This window comes from Rana temporaria, chromosome 2 (assembly GCF_905171775.1).
Source record: "Rana temporaria chromosome 2, aRanTem1.1, whole genome shotgun sequence".
NCBI lineage: Eukaryota > Metazoa > Chordata > Amphibia > Anura > Ranidae > Rana > Rana temporaria.
This window is the reverse complement of record NC_053490.1, coordinates 422422568-422437758: the sequence shown is the minus strand read 5'-3', so window position 1 is coordinate 422437758 and position 15191 is coordinate 422422568. Positions and strand designations below refer to the sequence as shown.

The following is a 15191-nucleotide window of genomic DNA, read 5'->3' as shown; positions in this document are numbered from 1 at the left end:
AGGACCGACCTTATCGCTAAACAGTTCAGGTCATACCTATCTTCCCTATATAATCTACCTACATCGTCTCTGCCGGGGCCCACTAGCTCCCGAACACTGCTTATTGAGGAGTTCCTCTCAAAATATGGCGCACCACCCACACCCATTCCAGATTTATCACATTTAGATGCACCGGTCACAATAGAAGAAGCCCTGATAGCTTTAAAACAATTGAAGCCTGGAAAGTGCCCTGGTCCGGATGGTCTGACCTCGGGCTATTATAAAACATTTTCATCTATATTACTCCCACATTTTATCAAAGCTTTCAATGACCTACCATTTCCCTCCCACACAGGTACAGATCTGTTGGAAGCCCATATTACACTGATCCCTAAGCCTGGGAAAGATTCCACGCTGGCCCCCAACTACCGCCCAATCTCACTATTAAACGTGGATATTAAATTATTCGCAAAAATTCTGGCCAATAGAATACTCCCTTTTTTACCAGATGTCATATCGACCGACCAGGTGGGTTTTGTCCCTGGCAGAGAAGCCAGGGACAACACCACGAAGGCGATTAGTATTCATCACTGGCTCTCTACCAACGATTCAGAGGGTTTCCTGCTGTCCCTTGATGCCGAAAAGGCGTTTGATAGGGTAGCCTGGGACTACATGTTGGCTGTCTTACACAAAACAGGCTTTCCGGATCGCTTTATTCAAATGGTAATGGCACTTTACTCTGGTCCAACTGCTAGGATAAGGGTCAATGGCCGATTGTCGGACGCCTTTTCGGTACACAATGGAACTAGGCAGGGTTGTCCCCTCTCTCCCATGATTTTTATTTTAACCTTGGAGCCGTTTCTCAGGAGATTGAGGGACAATCGGGATGTCAGAGGTGTAACAATTGATAGCAAACAATATAAAATTGCAGCTTACGCTGATGACATCCTGTTGTTTCTGACTAACCCGTTAATTACGATACCTAACCTCCTTAAAGATTTAAGACTGTTTAATACGATATCCAATCTGCAGATCAATTTCAACAAGTCCACGGCACTTAATATCTCCCTTACTCAAGCCACGGTCGACCTTTGTAAACAAAATTTCCCCTTTGTTTGGGAACTCAGTGACATCACATACCTGGGAATCAAGCTTCCTATGAGGCTGTCTGAACTATATACCAAAAATTTCCAACCCACCCTGCAAACGATAAAAGAGGATCTACTTAATTGGACCAAGGGAACTTTCTCTTGGTTTGGTAGAGCTGCACTGTTGAAAATGAACATTCTTCCCAGAATGCTGTACCTAATGCAAGCGATTCCAATAAAAATCCCTGCCGCTTTCTTCACTTCTTTTAAATCCCTGTGCAGAACTTTCCTCTGGGCTGGACGGCCCGCTAGATTAGGGTGGGACAGACTCACCATCCCCAAGATGAAGGGGGGAATCGGCTTACCAGATCTAGCTAGGTACCATAAGGCGAGTCTACTAACAAGAATCGTTGATTGGCATCTACATAAGACAGGGAAGGATTGGGTCAAGCTAGAGGAGGCATTTGCGGGGTGCGAAATATCCCATCTTCCATGGATAGACTCGAAATTAACCCCTAAAGCTTGTAAAAATCACCCTTTGATTGGCCCGACACTGTTGTGTTTCAGGGCTATGAATAGATCTATGAATGTAGCTACATTCCCGGGACCCATGACACCCCTGAACAATAACCCAGGGTTTCCGGAGGATATCCTGGCCCTGGACCCAATCAGGTCCCAGATGACACCCACGCTTAGAGCAAAACAATTTTTTCACTCAGATTCATTGCTGACGCAGGCGGAAATGACCACGAGATTCCCAGATTTTGATATACCCCGTTTTAAATTTTTCCAAATCCGACAATTTTTTTGTAAAGCACCTTCAATGGCACAATGGCACAGAGAACTCACACCTTTTGAAGCATTGTGTGATCAAACTGAACCGCAACGTCACTTGGTCTCTAAACTGTATGCTCTGCTCACGCCAAATAAGACACTTAACACGGACATTCACAGTAAGTGGGAAACAGACCTCGCTATTACCTTCTCTGACGAAGATTGGAAAGCGATTTTGTCCCATGCACACAAAGGATCAATAAATGTATCTGCCCAAGAGAACAGATATAAAATTTATTCAAGGTGGTATAAGACTCCCAGTATACTACATAAAATATTCCCTAATGTCCCCCCTGTGTGCTGGAGATGCAACTCGGCAGAAGGGACTCTTCTGCACATATGGTGGGAATGCCCATCAATTCAAACTTTTTGGGCGGAAGTCCATGCCCTCATTGTCCGAATAACCACATACACACCGGATTTCACCCCGGCACAATATTTACTCCATCACACTTCCTTACCTCAATCAATTTACAGCAAATCCTTAATGATTCACTTGATCAATGCAGCTTCCCAGTGCATCCCTGTGCGATGGAAGGATCCCCAACCTCCCACGATAGGTGACTGGCACAATAGGGTTATTAAAATTGAGGAGATGGAACGGATCATTCATCAAGCAAAGGACAGAGCTATGAAATTTAGATACACTTGGGGGTGCTGGACGCAATACAGGGAATCTTTATCCAAGGGAGCTCCGCTTGCTCCCTCCGATAACCTAACTCAGCAGACACCAACTGATAATACTTAAACGATGGATAAAAGTACACCCTTATCTTTCCTGATTCCCCCCCCCCCTTGCTCTTTTAGCTATTTTTATAATTGGTTATGAATTTGAGTTTAGGGCTCAAACTTCAGTAGACGCTATCGAGGAAAAGTACTTTTAAGGATGATGATCCCATCTGGTTAGTTCACCCAAGTGCATGTTATGATAATTATCAACCTCTACCCCTCATGAGATTTAATTTTAATTTTTTTTTAATTTTTTTTTTTTTTTTTTTTTTTCTTCTCTTCTTTCTCCTCTTCAAGACATGGCTGACTCTTACCCAGGTTTATATTACGGGGACCCTACGAGCCTAAGGACCATGCCAACCCTACCCTTTGGGTAGATACCACGATTATCCTCCCGTTCACAGTGTAGTTCCCATTAGGGGTGGACGTTTTGAGAAAGGGATTGGCGATGGTCTCCTACGCAACCTTCTTTGACATAGGGTCCCTAATCACCTACGCCTTTCCAAGCGGATCTTAGATCCCTCGTTCAAGGTTTCGGGTGGGGGTCAGTTCCCCTCCCCTTCAGAGGATCTTCATTTTCTATATGAACTAGCTATTCCTTAATCTTTACAAGACTGGATTAAATTCATTATTACTGTATGCTTTCCTTTGTACAAGAAATGTGACTTTATCAGCTTTGTGAAATGCACTGTACATGTTAATATTTCTGAGTATTTATATTTGTTTAAATAAATAAATAAATAAATTTGGAAAAAAAAAACTAACCTTGACCCTTTGTTAAAGGGGTTGTAAAGACAGAAGGTTGTTTATCTTAATACATTAAGATTAAAAGCCTACTGTGTGTAGCAGCCCCCCTCAGCACCCCTAATACTTATTCGAGGTCCCTCTCTGTCCAGCGATGTCCACGAGTGTTTCAGCTGTTCGAGATTCTCCCTCCTAATTGACTGAGACACAGCAGCGGCGCCATTGGCTTTCACTGCTGTCAATCAAAGTCAGCTAGCCATTTAGGGGAGAGAGGGGCAGGGACGGGTCTGGGCTCCATTTCTAAATGGACACACAGAGCTGTGACTCGACTCGGTGCCCCCATAGCAAGCTGCTTGCTGCGGGGGCACTGAACAGGAGGGAGGGGCCAGGATCACAGAAGAGGGACCCGAGAAGTGGAGGATCAGGGCTGCTCTGTGCAAATCCACTGCAACAGAGCAGGTAAGTATAACATGTTTGTTATTTTTATAGGAAAAAAAATAACACTTTACAATCACTTTAAAGTGATTCTAAAATTTGTAATAAAAAAAAAAAAGTAACAAACATGTTATACTTACGTGCTCTGTACAATGGTTTTGGACAAAGCAGCCCTGATCCTCTTAATTTTGGGTCCCCTGCTCGCAATCTCAGCTCGTCCCCCCGCTGAGTGCCCCAATAGCAAGCCTCTTGCTAAAAGGGCACTCAAACATAATTTCTCCTGAGCCAAACTCCTATAAATGGTCCATTTACACACAGAACTTGGCTCAGCCCCACCACCGTTCTCTCTTCATTGGCTCACTAGCTATGATTGACAGCAGCAGGGCTCCTGCTGCTGTGTAAACCAATGAGGAGAGAGAGAGTCCCAGAAGAGCCGCTGCTCTCATGTACATCGCTGGATCAAGATGGGGCTGTGGTAAGTATAAGGGAGAACTGAAGTGGGGGGGGGGGGAGCTGCACCCAGAAGGTTTTTTACCTTAATGCAAAGAATGGTAAGATTTTAAGGTAAAAAAAACTTCGACCTTTAGAACCACTTTAACATTAAGTGTTCTTTCACATGGAGCAGGTCTGCTCCAATAAATAGAGAGGGTATCCATGAGTGGGTCCCATGCTGAATCAGAGCTGTACAAAATAGATGTCAGTTTTTTTCATATTCTGTCTGGGCTGGGTTCTCAGCCCTCAATTCTTAGCTCTCAGGTTGCTCAGCTGTCAGATAATTGCCAGCACTTATTGTTCCACTGTGGCTCATTTCCTGCTCGTCAGTCCAGCCTACAGCCTGCCCCTTCTTGATATTTAAACTGCCTGGTTCATTTCTCCTGTGCCTTTGCCTTGGTCAAACATATCAAGAGACTCTATGCTGTGTTCCTGTTGAAGACTTGCCTGGCTGACATCCCTTCCGGTTCCTGATTCTGTCTGCTGCCTCTGACTACGCTGATCTCCGGCATCCTGATTTACTGGCTTGTTCTGGCTACCCGCTTTGGCTACGTACCCTGGCTATGTTTTGACTGCGTTTTCTATTCGTACCATTTTTATCCATTATATTAACCACTTGCCTACTGTGCACATACACCCCCTTCCTGCCCAGGCGAAATTTCAGCTTCCGGCACTGCGTCGCTTTAACTGACAATTGCGCGGTCGTGCGACGTGGCTCCCGAACAAAATTGACGTTCTTTTTTTCCCCACAAATAGAGCTTTTATTTGGTAGTATTTGATTGCCTGTGCGGTTTTTATTTTTTGTGCTATAAACAAAAAAAAAGCGTACATTTTGAAAAAAAACACAATATTTTTTACTTTTTGCTATAATAAATATCCAATTAAAAAAAAAAAATTCTCAGTTTAGGCCGACGTATTCTTCTACATTCTTTTGGTAAAAAAAACTTTTGCACAAAAGTTATAGCGCCTACAAAATAGGGGACATTTTTTTTTTTTTTACTAGGAATGGCGGCGATCTGCAATTTTTATTGTGACTGCGACATCATAGCGGACACATCGGACACTTTTGACACATTTTTGGGACCATTCACATTTATACAGTGAACAGTGCTATAAATATGCATTGATTACTGTATAAATGTGACTGACAGGGAAGGGGTTAACCACTAGGGGGCGGGGAAGAGGTTAAATATGTAGCCTAGTGAGTGTTCTAACTGTAGGGGGAGGGGGGTGACTGGGGGAGGTGACCGATCTGTGTCCCTATGTACAAGGGACACAGCATCGGTCTCCTCTCCCTGACAGGACGTGGAGATCAGAGATCAGAGATCCACAGTCCTGCTCGGTTATTGGGCAATCGTGGGTGCCCGGGCACGTGCATTGTGTTCCCAGTAACGCGACGGGTGCGCGCGCCCCCTAGCGGCTTTAAATGACAGGACGTCATATGACGTCCTGTCAGAACAATAGAGTATTCCGCCCGCCGTCATTTGACGGCGGGCCGGTACTAAGTGGTTAATGTGATTTTAACTGTATTTTCTGTCTCCGTCTGACTCATGGGTCCTGACACATTCATATCCATTCATTTTGTGTCCGGCAGACATTGTCGGACCCATGATAGCTCTGACAGTCAGATGAAAGCAGTCTCTTAAGTACTCAGAGGTAGGTGGGTGTAAACCAACATAGGTCCATTTACATCTGCCTGCCCATAGAGCTGCATGGAGTCTGACAGACGGACCTGATCAGAAAGCCTGTGTGAAAAAGACCTTAAACTTTTGCATTACACATTGTAAATGTGTCACAGCTCTCCAGTAATCACTAGATAGCAGGCATAAAAGCCATGTGTAAAATCAACTCTACATTCAAAATTCAAACATCTGAATATGTATTTGAATAGGCTGTTTAATCTGCTAATATAAATGTCAATAGAAAAAAATACAAAAATCTTAGTAATGAAAGTGTCATAAATATTTATTGAGAAAATATCTCAAAGGGTTTCTTATTGTCAGACTGTTATACATCAGTTACACATATTCGCCAGCACACCAAGGATCATTTAAAAAACGTCCAAAAATTTTATGCATATTAGCGATCCAGAAAAGCAACGTTTCGAGGTCGCGCAGGACCTCTTCGTCAGGCAAAAGATACAAACACAATACAGCACACAAATCTATATATGTTATACATCAGTGACTGTGGTGGAAACATGGTTTAAAAATATTTTATTGCTGCTTGAATGTATTCCTTTACTAAAAGTGTATGTAATGGTATGTTCTGTTAAGTGTAAGGTACCAAGGGTAAAGATAGACGGGGACTGGCTGAGATTCTAACCATCTACACAGTATGGGCAGGCTGATTGTACGCAAGTTGATCCATCAATTGACTTGGGTACAACCAGCATGTCAGATTTTCAGCATGCAATTATTGCCAGCCGCTGTAGCTGCTGGAAACACTCACTATGTTCTCCTGCCAAGGATGGCTGCTGGGATTTTCTTTCAAGCGATATTCTTTCCTACAACTTGTGGTTGCAGGGAATTAAAATTACACTGCCTTAGACCTGATGTCAATTTTTTTTATTGTTGTCTGTTTCCCCACTATGGAAATTTACCACTCTATTTGTTCTGGTGATCTTTGTCACTGAGACAATGAAAGGGAAGGGAAATCCTAAAATGTTCAATATTTTTATTGGAGTTTTTGCACTTATAGACATAGAAAATTAAACATTATACAAATCCTTCAGCAACAAGCGAGAATACAGCAAAAAAAATGTGCATTACATTATATACTTAGTAATCATACAAAGGCTCGTCAGCCACATAGACAAAGCCAATGGACAAAATCTTGAAAAATACAAGAGTGGTAATAGCCGGTGGTAGCAACGGTGGGAAATACTATGTTGTTGTCAGAGCAGAAGGTGAGGAAAAATCTTCCAATTGGTACAATTGTTCCCGGGACAACTCTCTAAGATTGGAATTCCATTAACTTGGGAGGGATCTCCTCTCATTTGTTGTTTCATCTACTGGACAGGAAGTGAAGGTACACGTCTCCAGCTGGGCACAGACAGCAAAAACTAACTAAATAGAGGATTTACCCCATCCTACTTTATCTAACACTAAAAAAATGTATTGGCTTTTCATACACATACATTTCTCACCCTGAGTAATTATCCCATTGTATTGTTACAGAAGAAATAACACAGGGGATCGGGAAAAGGCTCTTAATGTGATGCTTCAAGTGCTACAGACATGTGATCATCCAGCCCCTGACATGTTCTGCTTGTGTGGACGGATATACAAGGACATGTTTCTGGGTTCTGACTGTAAAGATACAAAGAGCAGAGACAGTGCCATTGAATGGTAAGAAGTTTTTTTTTGTTTGGCATTCTGTATGAAATTACTGTTATTTGTGCAAATGGTGGGGAGTAATAAATCAATGATACATGCTGTACACTATAAAACTTCTACTGACATGCTAATAATTATATAAATATATAAAAAAATGGCCAAATGTTCTTCCACCACTTACGATTTTCTTCCTCATTTTCTCTTATAAAATCAGTCAATATCTTCCACGACCTGTGGTGGATAGTTTGAATATACTTATGGTCCCACCACCAGTTCCGGAGATGGTAGGGAATAACCAAACTGTACGAAAAAACAAAAGAAGGGACATTGGGCTCACCCCTAGTGCGTTAAGTTTAATAGTTAGAAGATGATAAAATTAGGAAGTTCAGCACATTGATGGCTCTCAAGGTCGTTGTGGTTTAAACACATTAAAAACCACAATAATGCATTCAATAATGCATTCAATTTGAAACTTTTTCTTTTTACATACAAAAAATGGTGTTGCACTCAAATCTAGATGAAGTAGTAAAATGTTTTAATTGTGCTGCAGTTGGTTGTACAGGCTATTGTACCAGGTACTGTCCTTTTCCCTCCCACTAGGCAACATGTTTCAGGATTTAACCTATTGTCATGGCCTTTTTGTCAGACTACAATAACACCACTTGTAAAGGCAACCCTATGCTTATCTGTTCTCACACAATGGAGAAATATGGAACTTTGAGTGCAATGATTTGCTGTGGTATATCTTTTCATATGACCCTGAGTGGGCTTTATTCTTTGATCATTTGGTTCCCATGCACCAAAGTGTTTTCAAAGTGGAATTCCTGGCTAGAACTAACTAAGCTTAAAAGTGCTTCCATCCCCTTCTAACACTTGTACTAACTACCCTATAGAAGGAAGATACATATATATTTTCCTGTTTTCAGGGCACTCCGGTCCAACGTGATTTCCCCAGTGGCCAGCTTCAGGCGAGAGGAGCGAGCACACTGATCTCCACTGGAGTTAGAGCAATACAACTAGGTCACAAAAAAAAATAATGCATTTGGGTGGCAAAAATATGAATGCAATCTATACACTGGGGGGAGAACTTCTGGGGGAATCTAGGATGGAAAAGGACCTTGGGTCCTAGTAGATGATAGGCTCAACAATGGCATGTAATGCCAAGCTGCTGCTAACAAAGCAAACATGGCATGCATTTAAAAGGGGATCAACTCCAGAGATAAAACAATAATTCTACCTAAATAGAATTAGAAATGTCCATGTCTTCAGGAACACAAGAACGTAACTATACATTTCTTATTGAAATCATAGCTCTACAGTCCTTCACAGGGTGGACCTTTCTATTCTAGATACACGTTGGACTAATTTCTCCATAACCCCTTGCTGTTATAGAAAGATTAAGAGAGGCCTACTATGACATTTCTTGGTGTTGGCTCATGTCGCAATCGTCAGGCACTGTAAGATGTATAGTCCCCCACTTTTAGAGTGGGCATGGGAGATTTAACCCATATATGAAATGAATCGGATTCTCTCCAGGGAAATACCCAATGGTTTAGAGGGGTTCATTTTAGGAACTCTACAGACTTCATCTTACTTACATCAAACTTTCTCAACACTAGCCCACGTCTTCTGGACCCTGCCTGGCCAGGGGGGGTTTGGGTGCAGCTCCCTGTCCTACCTCTCCATTTACTCTATACTTTCTCTTATTTCACCCCTCCCTCTTCTGCATATTTTCTTTCTTGATCCCTTACACAGACCTATTATGTTGTTCTCTATTAACCTACTAATTTATCTATCTCCCATGTATCTTGGACCTATGTTCCCTTCCTGACTTCCCCATATGTTTTCTATATCTGGCTGATGGTTTTAATTCCTCTTGTGGACAGTTTACTATCTGCTTTCTACTAGAGGAGCTGCCTTGTATGACAATGTTCTCACCATTTTTTAATACAAATGTAAAAATGTGACAGTGTCTCTTTACTGGACTTTTATAAGTTTTATCTTTCCAAAGAAAAATATCCCACTCCTCACAATCATGCCTTATTCATGTCATCAGTTTTCGGCAGCACCTATATTTGTGAGAAACTATTTTCAGGGAAGAAGCACATGAAGAGCAAAATTAAAACCAAAATATCTTATGAGCACCTTGAGAATTCATTGAGGATTGCTACTGCATCCATCAAACCAGATATTGATGCGCTAGTTTATCCAAAACAGCGGGAGATTTACTAAAACTGGAACACACAGGCTCTGGTGCAGCTGTGCATAGTAACCAATCATCTTCTACATTCAGCTTATTCAACGAAGCTTTGACAATAAAACCTGGAAACAGATTGGTTACTATGCACAAACATAAAATAGATAGTGCAGCGCTTAAAAGTCCAAAAAATAGAAAGTCCAAAATGAATCTTTTCTAAAGTGACTGGTGATGAGTAGAAATCATGCAGGTGCTGTAGCGTGAAAATAAGAAGAGACACCTCCACCAATGGTAGTAATGGCCGCTCACCTCACAGCTATGACCCTCTGTTAGATAAGGTCATAAACAGCATTCCCATAAGGGTATCTCCAAAAGGAAATCCAGCAATGATACAAATAATAGAAGGCAATGATCTCCAGAGCAAGGTCAGCAATCGAGCATCAGATCCAGGCATATAAAAGAAAAACAGCACATAGTGTTTCTCCGTGCAGGTATAACAGTAAATTTTAATTTAAAAAAAACGCACTTACAGAGCAAGGCACTCAGTCCAGTGCCAGGAAAAACAAACGTGTGTGTAGATGTGATCGCGGGTGACGTCACGCTCTCCCTACCGTTAGGGAGAGCGTGACGTCACCCGCGATCACATCTACACACACGTTTGTTTTTCCTGGCACTGGACTGAGTGCCTTGCTCTGTAAGTGCGTTTTTTTAAAATTAAAATTTACTGTTATACCTGCACGGAGAAACACTATGTGCTGTTTTTCTTTTATATGCCTGGATCTGATGCTCGATTGCTGACCTTGCTCTGGAGATCATTGCCTTCTATTATTTGTATCATTGCTGGATTTCCTTTTGGAGATACCCTTATGGGAATGCTGTTTATGACCTTATCTAACAGAGGGTCATAGCTGTGAGGTGAGCGGCCATTACTACCGTTGGTGGAGGTGTCTCTTCTTATTTTCACGCTACAGAACCTATACAAAATAGGAAGATACTGCGCAGGTCTATGAGTGAATTAGTGATGACACTATAAACATATGTGAGAAAAATAATAAATATAAAAAATAATAAAAAAAATAAATAAATACAAAAAAAAAAAAAAAAAAAAAGCTGCTGCAACTTATATGTAAGATACACACACAAAATACAATATAAAAAGAAAAGCTGCGCTGCAAATTGAATTAACATAAATGTTCAATTATGTATTAAAGTGCACAAAATCCCAGTGCAAAACTGAAAGGTAAATTAGTGCAAAGGTCCATATATGAAGTATCACAGAGGAATGCAGGAAGTGACAGGAAGTTCTCCGAATAAGTGAAGCTAAATATCCAGGCACAAATCTTGTGAATCAGATGACAAATCCACCACCACTTATGTATCAGCTGCTTACCAGAGCAAGAATAAATTCAAGCATGTACAACATGGGTCAATATGGATCCTGGATAGACTGCCACTCTCTCTCCTGTATCACCAATCCTCTATGTCAGACCAACTAAATAGGAAAAAATAAAGTTGAGTCCTGGGCTATATAGAGGCAATTGGCAGTGCTCTCGAAATACAAGGTTCAATGTAACACATCTTGAGCTTCTCCTCCGTCTCCCCCGTCCGCTACAGAACCTGCATGATTTCTACTCATCACCAGTCACTTTAGAAAAGATTCATTTTGGACTTTCTATTTTTTGGACTTTTAAGCGCTGCACTATCTATTTTATATTTACCCTCAGGAATTTTATCAATTGAATCCCAGTGTTCAGCCGCTTGTTTTATTTGTTTTTGTGTTTTATTGCGCTGATTATATTTTCTACTTTGTATACTATGCACAAACAACTAAAATAATGTAATTGCATAAGTGTGCACACCCTCTTATAATGGGATGTAGCTGTCTTCAGAGTTAGGCAATCACATTCAAACTCATGTTAAATAAGAGTTAGTACACACCTGCCATCATTTAAAGTGCCTCTGATTAACCCCAAATAAAGTTCAGCTGTTCTAGTAGGTCTTTCCTAACATTTTCTTAGCCGCATCCTACAACAAAAGCCATGGTCCGCAGAGAGCTTCCAGAGCATCAGAGGGATCTCATTGTCAAAAGGTATCAGTCAGGAGAAGCGTACAAAAGAATTTCCAAGGCATTAGACATACCATGGAACACAGTGAAGACTGTCATCATCAAGTGGAGAAAATATGGCACAACAGTCATATTACCAAGAACTGGACGTTCCTCCAAAATTTATGAAAAGACGAAAAGAAAACTGGTTAGTCAGGCTGCCAAGAGGCCTACAGCAACATTAAAGGAGCGGCATGAATATCTGGCAAGTACTGGCTGTGTGGTCACAACAATCTCCCGCATTCTTCATGTGTCTGGACTATGGGGTAAAGTGGCAAGATGGAAGCCTTTTCTTACAAAGAAAGGAAGCCTTTTCTTACGAAGAAAAACATCCAAGCCTGGCTAAATTTAGCAAAAACACATCTAAAATATGTGGGAAAATGTCTTATGGTCTGATGAAATCAAGGTTGAACCTTTTGGCCATAATTCCAAAAGATTTGTTTGGCGCAAAAACAACACTGCACATAAACAAAAGATCGCCATACCCACAGTGAAGCATGGTGGTGGCAGCATCATGATTTGGGGCTGTTTTTCTTCAGCTACAACAGGGGCCATAGTCAAGGTAGAGGGAATTATGAACAGTTCCAAATACCAGTCAATATTGGCACAAAACCTAGAGGCTTCTTCTAGAAAGCTGAACATGAAGAGGAACTTCATCTTTCAGCATGACATCGACCCAAAGCATACATCCAAATCAACTAAGGAATGGATTCACTGGAAGAAGATTAAACGTTTTGAATGGCCCAGCCAGAGCCCAGATCTGAATCTGATTGAAAATCTGTGGGGTGATCTGAAGTGGGCTGTGCACAGGAGATGCCCTCGCAATCTGACAGATTTGGAGTGTTTTTGCAAAGAAGAATGGGCAAATATTGCCAAGTCAAGATGTGCCATGCTGATAGAGACTAAGGCCTTGTACACATGACCGAGTTTCTCGGCAAAAACCAGCAAGAAACTTGCTGGGTTTTTTTTTTTTTTGCCGAGGAAACAGGTCGTGTGTACACTTCTCGACGAGGAAACTGTCAAGGATCTCGTCGAGCCAAAAAGAGAGCATGTCTTCTTTTTCCTCGACGGCAATGGAGAAATTTGTCTCGCCGAGATCCTCGACAGCCTAACAAGGAACTCAACGAGCAAAACGATGTGTTTCGCCCGTCGAGTTTCTCGGTCGTGTGTACGAGGCCTCATACCCAAAAACACTGAGTGCTGTAATAAAATCAAAAGGTGATTTAACAAAGTATTAGATTAGTTTAAGGGTGTGCACACTTATGCAACCATATTATTCAATTTTTTTATTTTTACTTCCCTCCACCTAAAAGATTTCAGTTTGTCGCTCAACAGAGTTGTACCATTTATAGGTCACAATAAAGGTGGAAAACGTTCTGAAATTATTTAGCTTTGTCTCATTTTTACATCACAGGAACCTGACATTTTAACAGGGGGTGTGTAGACTTTTTATATCCACTGTATATGTATGTATATTCTGTTCATGACCCGTTTTTTAAATGTAAAACTTTTTGACAGATGCTTATGGTTTGTATCTTTACTATTACTTCAATCAATAAAATCTGATTACACATGAAATACGATATTCCCTGGCAGAAAACGTTACAGTATGTGATGAATATTCTATTATCAACAGACAGGCACATCATCAATCCCTTGACCTATAAAGTACAGATATTTTTTAGCTCTCTAATGCCAAGCAGGTCTTTAGTTTTTGTTACATTTTCACCAAATTATTTCAATTTTCAGGCAAACAATTTACATTGTATAATTTTTGTAATGTGTCACAGTGCTCATTTTATGTTGTAAAAATTGCTTTTCAAATATTGGCTCGTGTTAAGATCAAACTACTGAATAAGAACATTATTCCTACCAGGTATCGCAAAGGTTTTGAGCTCCAGCCATCCTTGTATTCTGGAATTAATCTCGCTGTTTTACTTATTGTCGCCGGACAGCAGTTTGAAACATCTATAGAACTACGGAAAATAGGTAAATATTGGATTTATTAAAACATTCGTGCTGTTAATGCTAATGAGTTTGAAGAAAAAACAGCTGGTTACCAACACTGTGACCCTGTGTATAAAGAATATTGCTTAAAGGGGTTGTAAAGGAATGTGTTTTCCCTAAATGGCTTCCTTTACCTTAGTGCAGTCCTCCTTCACTTACCTCATCCTTCGATTTTGCTTTTAAATGTCTTTATTTCTTCTGAGAAATCCTCACTTCCTGTTCTTCTGTCTGTAACTACACACCGTAATGCGAGGCTCTCTTACTGGTGTGGAGAAAACCTCTTGAGGGGGTAGGGGGCGAGCAGGAGTGTCAGGACACCCACTAACACACAGCTCTTTTCTTTATCTGAAAAGTAGAGAGTGTCCCGACTTGCCTGCTCGCCCCCTCCCCCTCAAGAGGCTTTCTCCACACCAGGGAGAAAGCCTCGCATTACGGTGTGTAGTTACAGACAGAAGAAAACATCCTTACAACCCCTTTAAATGTGATACATGTACGAAATTCATATGGTGCATTTTAACCCCCCTGACGGTAAACCCGAGCGTGACTCGGGGTTGGTTTTACATGTTGGGATCGGCAAACCCGAGTCACGCTCGGGCTGGACGGGCTTACCTTCGCTGGATCCACAGGCTTGGTTTACTCACCTTGTCCCTGGATCCAGCGATGCCACCCGCTGTGTGAGAGAGCGGGACCTCCTCGCTCGATTCACAGTCTCCGTGTGCCGCCGATCTCCGTTCCCTGCGACGTTACGACGCACGGGGACGGAGAACGGCGCCAAATTCAAAAAAGTAAACAAACACATTACATACAGTATACTGTAATCTTATAGATTACAGTACTGTATGTAAAAAATACACACCCCCCTTGTCCCTAGTGGTCTGTCCAGTGTCCTGCATGTAGTTTTATATAATAAAAAATTTCATTTCTGCCTAAAAACTGTAGATTGTCCAAAAGTGTCCCTTTATGTCAAAAATGGTTTTAGAGCAGCTAGAAAACAGCGATAATAAATTATAATCACTTGCAGAAATGTGCGATAGCGATTTGCGGGGAAATTCGTCATAAAAAAAATAAAATAAAATAATTCTGCAACTGCAAATTTCAGTGATTTTGAGTTGATTACATTATTGAATAATTTTTATTATAATTATATTATTATTTGTTATAATTATTTATAATTATTTATTATATTATAATTTATAATTTTGTTTTAAAAAAAAAATCATACCCGGGATGCCTACAAGACTCTT

At 41.1% G+C, this 15191-nt stretch overlaps 1 protein-coding gene across 1 annotated transcript in view; it reads left to right on the top strand.

The window, feature by feature from the left end:
* MAP3K15 (mitogen-activated protein kinase kinase kinase 15) overlaps nt 1-15191 on the top strand; it is a 245839-nt gene that overhangs the window by 136242 nt on the left and 94406 nt on the right. The window contains exons 7-8 of the mRNA XM_040338224.1: nt 7481-7651; nt 13817-13929. Of these exons, the coding sequence (XP_040194158.1) occupies nt 7481-7651; nt 13817-13929 (284 nt within the window). The remainder of the gene's footprint in view (nt 1-7480; nt 7652-13816; nt 13930-15191) is intronic.